This window comes from Macrobrachium nipponense, chromosome 44 (genome assembly GCF_015104395.2).
Source record: "Macrobrachium nipponense isolate FS-2020 chromosome 44, ASM1510439v2, whole genome shotgun sequence".
Classification (NCBI taxonomy): domain Eukaryota; kingdom Metazoa; phylum Arthropoda; class Malacostraca; order Decapoda; family Palaemonidae; genus Macrobrachium; species Macrobrachium nipponense.
Genome location: NC_087221.1, coordinates 13,927,989 through 13,937,988, shown reverse-complemented (window position 1 = coordinate 13,937,988; position 10,000 = coordinate 13,927,989). Strand labels below are relative to the sequence as shown.

The window sequence follows — 10,000 nt, the reverse complement described above, 5'->3', positions numbered from 1 at the left end:
GACCAGTAGAATTCCATCTCCGTGGTAAATACTTCGGATCCTCTTTTCACACCAACAGAAGCTTAGGACCTCTTCGAGAATGTTTTGTTTGTTTCGATGTTCCCACCCATTATATTGCTATTGTATGGCATTTCCTTATTAGTCTCAAAATGATAAATGACCCATCTGTCCCCTCAGGACAATCAGGTGGTCAACGTCACGGCCCAATCAAAAAAGTTGAGGGACCCACCGGGAACTGCACCCTTTTATTCCAATGTAATATTTTCTCAGTTAAATTGCCCAAGAATTCAACTGTCACAGGAGTTTGAAGATCCCAACCTAATCCTTTTATCTAACCTAAAGTCTTAAACATTGTTAACCTGACCCTTGGAGTCTAACTCCGCACCCTCTTATCACCTGATCTCTCTCAGCCAGCAACACCCTGCAATGTTGCCCACTTTTGCACCTTTTTCTCGCCGCCATTCAAATGTCGTTTCAGGATGCTGGCAAACATGTTATTTGGTGACCTATTCGCGTCATCGTATGCGCATCTTTCCACGTTCGTGGAGAAAGTGTACAGGTTATTACCGTACGTATTTATTTCCGGAGATGAGTATTCCCGCTCTTGTGGACTCCACATGCAATGTGACAATTATTTTTAAATCCTGAGACTAACAATTCTGCATTTTAGTAAGTGCATATCTTGTTAGAGCGATTCATTGCTTGATTTTGGTCTCGTGCAGCCAATATTTTTACGCCCGCGAGACAAATAAATCTGCGGCAATTTTATATGCACATCTCATCACAGTCTGATTGATGCTTTATATTTTCCAGTCCGAGATGTCCACAAATAAACTGAAAATTCCCCACCTGGACTTTATTATATTAAGACACTGACACAGACTTTTTGACTCTAACCCTTTTTTGTTTACCTATCCAAATACCCTAACCAAATTAGTAATAAACGTCCAACAAAAGCCAGTCCCCAAAGACTCAAGAGGTATATGAGGTAGAATATGAAATCTGATGCCACGACTGTGAAAAATCAGTCACAGAAGAGAAGTCTCCTTCAGTCAAGTCATATATGAATCTTCACTGGATGCAGTCACACCTGCAGGATGGGGTACTTTCAGAGTGGGAATACTTCTGGACAAGTTATTAACAGAACTGACTTGAACAAGTAAGACAGTCCACCAGCAAGATAAGAGTTGGGAAGTGGAAGGGCTTATTAGCAGGTAAGGCAGGCACAAAGCAAGCAAGACTGGTAATGGGTCACTGGACAGCAAGCATGGCTGACAGCAGGCCAATAAACAGACACCCAGGGACAATAGACAATAATATCCGATGATTGGCATTCCATTATAACCTAAGATCAAGACTGTTGCCACCTTGGAGATTGAAGACACTTAAATGGAAGATGCATTAGCAGCAGCATTCAATGATTTTTTCATTTTGTGGGCCTCCCCTGAGCACTGCAGTACAACTGGTTGGGCAACCCTTGTGGCACTCAAGTAAATGGCTTAAGTGTCCTTCCAAAGCTCACGTACTGTAAAATGATCAGACAGGTACATATTTGATCCCTCTATATACTCTGCCCTCCTTCCAATCCGCTATCAGTGTACCAATGGCTGGATCAATGGTATGGTTAAACTGCTATGAAAATGAAAGGAGCAATTCAGCATGCTCACCTTTATGTCCCTAAATTCCGAGTATCCTCTACTTTTGCTATGCCAATCTCTACAAACCTATCTCCGGTATTCAATTGTTCCTAAATGATAAATACTACTATAATAAAAATTTCAGTCCTGTACAGCATTCCCCATAATTATAACGTTCATTTAGAGCCTTCCTACATAATTCGAAACAAATAATGCACCAGTCCAACTATGATTTCTTATAAAAACTAGTTTTAGAAAATTTCTCTATAGCTTTCACTAAAAAGCACCCTGGAGACATTTTTTTTGTCAAGGGCAAAATACCATGAACGACCTCTACACAGAATACATTTCTATTCATCTTAAACCATGGCCAAATTACCCATACGAACGTCTAATCTTCCTAAAAATAATTCTGCAACATTATAAGGATGAACAAAGAACTTACCAAATGAGCACATTTTAGCTTTCCATCGTCTGATCTCAAGTAGCCACTGTTGACATAAATTTTCCTCTCATTCTGGGCTTCTGGAGCAGGTGCTGCAGTCGTCGTGGTATGGGATGCTGGGAAATCTGACATCTGCAAAAAAGAATATTGTTACCTTCTTTCAAATTTAAAATTCTTCACACACTTCCCAAGTTCTTTCAAAATAAATTCAATTCATAAAGAATTTACAATATTCTTTGAAAAATTACAAATGGATTTTTTAAAAACTTCATTAGTTCTTTAAGTAACTTATGAAATTCTATAAAAATTGGCAAATTTCTTTAAAAATTTCTAGGTAAGGTACAAGCATCATTCTAATTCTCAACTGAATGACAATCATCTTGCTGATAAAAGAAAATGAGACGAGCGATAAAATTGTCTTATCAGTCCTTCATACCATTTGCTAACAGAATACGGAATTATCAGTGCCTTTCGGTTTCCAGAAGGATTTAGCGTGGTTAGTCGTCATGATGCCCAGTGAAGCATTTTCCTTGCCTCACTTGATTCTGACTTGTGCCACACATGCCAATGTTGGTTCTCTAAAAAAAATGAAGAGCTTAATGTGTCTCAGGGCACGTCTGCTGCAGTTAAAGTATATCTTAGTTTTACCACACCACTGAGCTGATTAACAGCTCTCCTAGGGCTGGCCCGAAGGATTAGATATTTTTACGTAGCTAGGAACCGATTGGTTACCTAGCAACGGGACCTACAGCTTATTGTGGGATCCTAACCACATTCTATTGAGAAATGAATTTCTATCAACAGAGATAATTTCCTCTGGTTCCACGTTGGCCGAGCCGAGAATCGAACTTCGGACCACCGGATTGGTAGCCGAGCGCCAAATCCACTCGTCCAACGAGGAAATTCCCGGCTGCAGTAAAACATGAATTGACAGTATGAGGTTTGAAAGATGTTACAGGAGGGAAACCTCAAAGCAGTTGCACTAAGAAACAATTGTAGAGAGGGTGAAAAGTCAGATTGTAGAAAGAGAATATGAACAGAAGTACAGAACGAGTCTCTGTCCCTCCAAAAATCACTATATACCTTCGGGGGACGGCCTAATGTCCCCTTTTACGAAATTTGCCCGTCATGTGTCCCCAAAATCGTAATAAATTACTAATTGTTCAAAGATAAAAGTTCAGATGTTTTTTTCTCGAAACATCTAAGGCTCTTGCAGCAGCATAGTGGTTAATATACAAAAAAAATTTTTTACTATCCATAGAATCATGTTTATAAGTTTCACTTTAAAGCCATCAAAGCATATATTTTACTACTATTGAACGTAACACTTGATCTGAATAGATGCTGACTGAATCATACTCTTTCATTTATTCAGATGTTTGTAGATACAACTAAATATATAATTCTTTGAACAATACATTCTTATGTCGGGACTCAGGATGAAAGTATCAAGGTACAATTCTCTATCTCTCTCTCTAATATATATATATATATATATATATATATATATATATATATATATATATAATATATATATATATATATATATAAATATATATATATATAAATATATATATATATATATATATATATATATATATATATACAATTATATATAAATATACAAATACATTGTACATCAGGCAGGCAATCGATGATTTTCCTGCAGAAAGGAAAATGCGCTGTAACTACACTCCTCTCCTCTCACCATTATGATTAATAGCCTTTTTTGTTCACCTTTTTTTTTTGAAAATTATTGTAAATGAATTCATAATCGAAATAAAGTATTACATTATTTTTATTTTCTATTTTTCAAAACCTTTCATTACCCTAATATAAACTCATTGTTGCTTTAATGACAATGTCCGCTTTAGAACTTTCATTAGCAAAGGAAGGCTGTATTGTATATGCGCAACACTTTCTCATAAGGAAGTCATTACGGTCAAACACATTTATGGCAGACATTATTTAACCTTTGGCAAAAGGCGTTAGTGAACATTAAGTGAGCGAGAGACAAGTGAACTTGATTATCTACTACTGTTCTTTATTAATAGCTGTCTGTTGCTCATTACTTAACAGAATTCTCAACGCCAAAGCTTGGCAAATACTTCAAAAACAAAACTGAGGGCGAACAGGGAAGCTACAAGAAAGAGGTTTGCGACCTCTGTAGAACTGAATACGACAAAGAACATTTACTTTCCTCTAGAGAATGAAAGAATATCAAGGAAATCGAGGCATAAGCTTAGAAGCCACAAAATGTCCGAACAAAAAATGGAAGACTACATTACAACTAAAAATAAGTGTCAAGAATTATTTATATTAATATATATCCCGAGAAGACCTGGTTGTTCGAAGCTAGTGATAGTACTACCTTAGTAAATGTAATTGTAAAAGGCACAGTGGTAACAAACATGTTACACTTCAATATTATCATAATGAGTACAATGCTAACATTGAATACATTAATTAAGCAGTACCACTAGAATTTTTAAGGGGAAGTTGGACCTTGAATGAGATTTAAAATGAGTGAAGTCCTACAGATAAAACAACTAGTACAAATGACATTAAAATCAAAATCTCATATGAATCAGAAAGTGAAAACTAGAGAGATTTTTTTTTAGTTACGAAGTCCAGGACCCGACTCTGGTGACGTAGTAGCCGCACCTGTCACGGAGTAAACCCTGAGGAACCAGGAGTGTAGGCACCTATCATTGCGTCTTATACAGCACTTGATCCATACCGAATTCCTGTCATTTATATGAAGGATGGAAGTTCTCATGGCGACAAATATTACCATTTTTAGTGACATCCATTCCAATCTTCATCTCCGCTCTCGAAGCCACGGTCTACAGACAGGCAGTCACTTTCAAGTTACAGACCTACCAACCCTCCCGCAAAATGCATTTTGCGGGAGTTTCCCACATATAGAAAAAGTCTTTCGCACTTTATCTATTTAAGTTCGTAATTGTTACTAATGCTTATTTTCCAGTAAATATAATTATTTCATCAGTAAGCTACGTGTGACCTTACCTCACAATAACGCTGAAGAAGACAGGGGTCTCAGTGTTGTCAATAAGAACTTCACCTCAGAGAGCCAGTTTTAATATTGAAGGGACACTACAGAATCACTTATTGCCAGTAAAATGAACGAGTTCGCCCATAAGGCTTGCTATGAGTATAAACCAAAAGTGGATTACTTGTGAAAGCTAAGTCAGCAACATATGCATATACCCGAGCACACTCTAATGTTCAAAAATTATATCACTATCATATTCTGCCCCTAAAATACATGCAACAATATTTACAACAGGCTATAAACACAGCCATTTTGTCATATGGATATATGTATTTTTCTTTAATTTTGCTGCATTTATTCATGAAATTTTGCATCTATGTTCTTAGTAAGATAGATAAATGCAATAAATTGAGAATTATTGGATGAATTTTATTAAAATAATGACATTCTGACTTGGATTTATTAATCTCCCGCATTTTTTTGTAAACCTCCAGCTTTTTTTTTATAATCTTCAGCAAAAGTGTCAGGTAGGGTTGACAGGTCTGAAGTTAGGTTCCACCCGCTCCAACCTCACAAAATTCATCTAATAGCAATGCCATTTACAACTAAGGACTTGGGTAGAGCAGCTGTGGATGACGACATTATAAAGCGAGTAGAACGTACACAATCCTGAACGGCAGACACTGAACGCGGAAACGGATGTTCTAAACTGAAATATTGCTTAAGAAAGATCCCAACGCAAGATATCTTTTCACAATGGCCTCAATCATAATTATACCTGGGGGAAAAAAGAACACTATCACTTCGATCATTATGTCAGCAGTTAACATACTTCCAAGTACAGCGAAAAAGAAAAAAAGATCAACGGTGACACGGAGCATTTCCAATCACTATGAACCGGTTTGTGCAACCTTATAACACTACGGTCTCTACGGTCTCATTAACTGCCTATTACGAAAATTGCTAGGAGAACAAAATAGAGCCGCCAGATTAATAAAAGGATTACGTTACCGTGACAGAATAACCTCAGAACTAATTGAGCTACATTGGCTTCTTGTAAAAGCAAGCACAGAATGCAAAATACTCCTTACAGTCTTTAAAGCACTAAAATGTGGTGAACCAACATATCTGAGAAACTGCTCGAGCCTCTTCAGACCTGAAATGAATATTGAGATCAGACATGCAAGTGAAGCATACATGAATAGGCTATTTGAACCTAAAACAAATCTAAGTCAGTTAAAAGTATATCTTAGTTTTACCAGACCACTGAGCTTGATTAACAGCTCTCCTAGGGCTGGCCCGAAGGATTAGATATTTTTTTACGTGGCTAGGAACCAATTGGTCACCTAGCAACGGAACCTACAGCTTATTGTGGGATCCGAACCATACTATATCGAGAAATGAATTTCTATCACCAGAAATAAAATCCTCTGATTCCGCGTTGGCAATGTAAGTCAGGCGAGAGAGCATTTGAACATTATGCACCAAGAATATAAAACAAAATATCGCCTGAAATGAAGATTATATAAGAAGAAAGCAAATTTAAAAAAAGAACTAATGAGTCCCCTATTCAGCAGGAGCTACGATACTGACGACAAATTGCTAAAAGACAGGGTAATTCTATGCAATAACTCCGTACGGACTGTAAGGAAAGGTCCCGCGAATACGGCAGCCACTGGGGCGTCAAATGTATTTCGTCGTGTTGAGTCCTAGCCCCTGGGGGTTAATTACAGTCAACCCAACCCCCAATCCCCCCAAAAACAGTAAATTCTTAATAAGCAATCAAAATACTATAGAAAACTGTAATTTCAAAAGAAATACCCGACGCGGAATTATTACCTGGATCTACCAAAGAAAGTTGTAAAATATAAGAAAGAAACAACTTATCTAGAAAAGGTACAAGGACGCGCCAGAGAGAGAATCATCCCTGTGGAGGACTTTACATAAAATCAAACAAGTATAAAGGCACGCATAAAGCCATCTCACTGGGGAAAGAAGAGTAACTGCAACCTTAAAGGCGGTTGTCGGACAGTATGTCGATGGACAAAATGTCGACAATATGTCGATGGACATAATATCGACGGACATAATGTTGACGGACAAAATGCAGACATCTGTACGAACAGGACAAAATGTCGATGACAGTAAACAAATAATATAAAACTTTTAACATACTCCTCTCATTTTCTCACTTATTCATTTTTCTCTATCTCGTCTGTCTGTTCTGTTAATAAATGTACAATAAAGCAAGTTAAATTGGTAGTTGTCTTGTTAAAGAAGTTGTTAACAAAGATTGTTTAATGTTTTTGCATATTTTTTTCATATACGTATGCTGAAATAGTAGCTGTATCGTTAAAGAATGGTTAAAGATTGTTTAACGCTTTAGCATGTTTTTCCAACACCATTAGTCCATCAAGATCCGAAGTGTGTTGAAGTTGTTTTTATAAACCAGCCCATCCCTATACTGGAGATAACAAAAACGAATAAAAGTGGCAAGAAACTTCTTTACGAAGGTTATGCTTACGTTGTTGATAAGCAAAAGGAACGCAGAATTTTATGGTGCTGTGCAAAACGTGAATATGGTAAACGAAGAACAACGTCTAACAATACTATATATGGTTACTTTTAACAGACATTGTCACCTGCCTGATAATCCCAGATGTGAGGCTCTTCCAGTTCATAACAAAATTAAAGACATGGCCAGTGTTACAGAAGATATTCCCTCAAATATAATCCACAACGCCGCAGCAAACCTATCACTATATATATAGATGTGTGTGGCACTTTACCAAAGAGTCAGTTGCTCGTATCTACAATTGAAGACATCGCAATGTAAGTAACAGAGATGAAGATTTGACTACAACTACAGAATGTTAGAAAAATGTTCAACGTGGCTTTGCGATGGGACGTTTGATTCACCTCCTTTAGGGAAACAATTGTATACCATTCATGCCCTTGCTACAGATAACAAAACCCTACATTCAATGGTTTATTGCCTTACTAGCAAGAAGTATATGCAAACTTACAATTTTATTTTCAATTTTTCAAAAGACCGCAATTTGAACCCAACCTCAATCAGTGTTGATTTCGAGAGAGCCGCTATTAATAGTATAAAGAAGACATTCCCAACTACTATTATTTATGAATTTTTTATTTAGCCAATGCATTTGGCGCAAAATCCAGTCAGTTGGCTTACAGTCCTGATATGCGGAAACCGGGAATGCTTTCATCATAAAGCAGTTTCGAGAAGCGGTATTTGCTCCTCCTGGTTGCGCATATCGTTTATTTGACGAACTTCTTGCTTCTCTAGCGGATGAAGTAGTAGAGTCTGTGCTAGATGAATTTGTATCGTATTTTGAAGCGACATGGTCAGGTGTAGTTCAACGTGGGCGACGACGTAAACCCTGTTACGAAATCCAACTGTGGCAGCTCCGTAGGGGGTTATTGCCGTCAATGCACCTCATTCGGTGCAATGTAGGCATTACTAAGGTTCTTTGCAGCGTCCCTTCGGCCACTAGCTGTAGCTACTTTCATTCCTTTTACTGTACCTCCTTTCATATTATCTTTCTTCCATCTTATTTTCCACTTTCCTAACAATTGATTCATAGTGCAAAAGCAAGGCTTTCCTCCTGTTACACCTTTCAAACTTTTTCACTCTCCATTTCCGTTTCAGCGCTGAATGGACTTAGTTGCCCCAGTGCTTGGCATTATGCCTAAAACCTTTAATTCAATCACCCTATTAATCAACCAACTGTTGTTAGTTCATATTCGTGTCGTAAAAGACTTGCGACGCGGCACGCATAAATAATGCGGTTGAAGGGTGGCGTAATGCTTCTGATAGGAGAATGGTTATTAAGCATGCATCTTTAGAAAAGTTGGTCAAAAAAAGAAAAAAGAACAAGCAAATACAAAAATGTTATGTTAATCAACTCATGGGAAAGAAATTGGAATGCAGAACCTAAAATATATTGGAATCCACCCGAGATTAAAGAACCTAGTCACACATTATAATCCAGATCAAGGGACACAGTTCTTAACAGCAGTTGCTCATAATTTGTAACACTTGTATCATTGATAAAAAGTGTAATTTTTTGAAATAAATTTTGTGCTTACAGATACAATTTATATCATTTGTTTATCAAACCTATCTTCATTTACGTCATGTTCTTAACAGCAATTGCTCTAATTTGTAACATTTATATAATTGATAAAGTTTTTTGATAATTTAATTTTTGTATATCTAAGTTTTTTCAATAAATTTTGTGCTTATTGATACAATTCTTATAAATTATGGATTTTGATTACCAAACCTATCTTTGTTTATGTCATGTTCTTCATAAAGTTTTCATTTATATCATGTCCTTTTTATTCCGTTAACTTTTTGTCCCCTTGGGACATATTATGGTATTCTGCCCATCGGCATTTTGTCGGTCGACATTGTGTCCGTCGACCTTATGACAGCGGACATTTTGTCCGTCGACCTTATGACCGTCGACATTTTATCATGGTATTTTGTCCATCGGCATTTTGTCCGTCGACCTTATTATCGTCGACATTTTGTCCGTCGACATTTTGTCCCCTTGGGACATGACATGGCATTTTGCCCATCGACATTTTGTCCGTCGACATTCTGTCTGCACACCTTAAATACTGCATCGTATGCTCAAGACCACTAATCATGTCGCTTGCAAAACTACTAACAATAAGGTCCTATTTTCTATGACAATCTTTGTAATTACGGGTAAATACCCGATTACACTAAGTTTTCACAAGATATCACTGAAAACCAAAAGCACTGATAACAAGTCAGTAAATCTCACTTGACCCATAAGAGAGAGAGAGAAAAAAAATTTAAATCAACAAAACTCCCACGGAAGAAATCCACTCCACTGATTACAAGCC

At 37.1% G+C, this 10,000-nt stretch overlaps 1 protein-coding gene across 5 annotated transcripts in view; it reads right to left on the bottom strand.

Annotated features, from left to right (window-relative positions):
• Window positions 1-10,000, bottom strand: part of LOC135204035 (CKLF-like MARVEL transmembrane domain-containing protein 8) — a 75,089-nt gene that overhangs the window by 27,956 nt on the left and 37,133 nt on the right. For all 5 annotated transcript variants that reach the window (XM_064233979.1, XM_064233982.1, XM_064233977.1 and 2 more), the window contains exon 2: window positions 2,083-2,214. In XM_064233979.1, coding sequence (XP_064090049.1) covers window positions 2,083-2,214 — 132 coding nt within the window. The remainder of the gene's footprint in view (window positions 1-2,082; window positions 2,215-10,000) is intronic.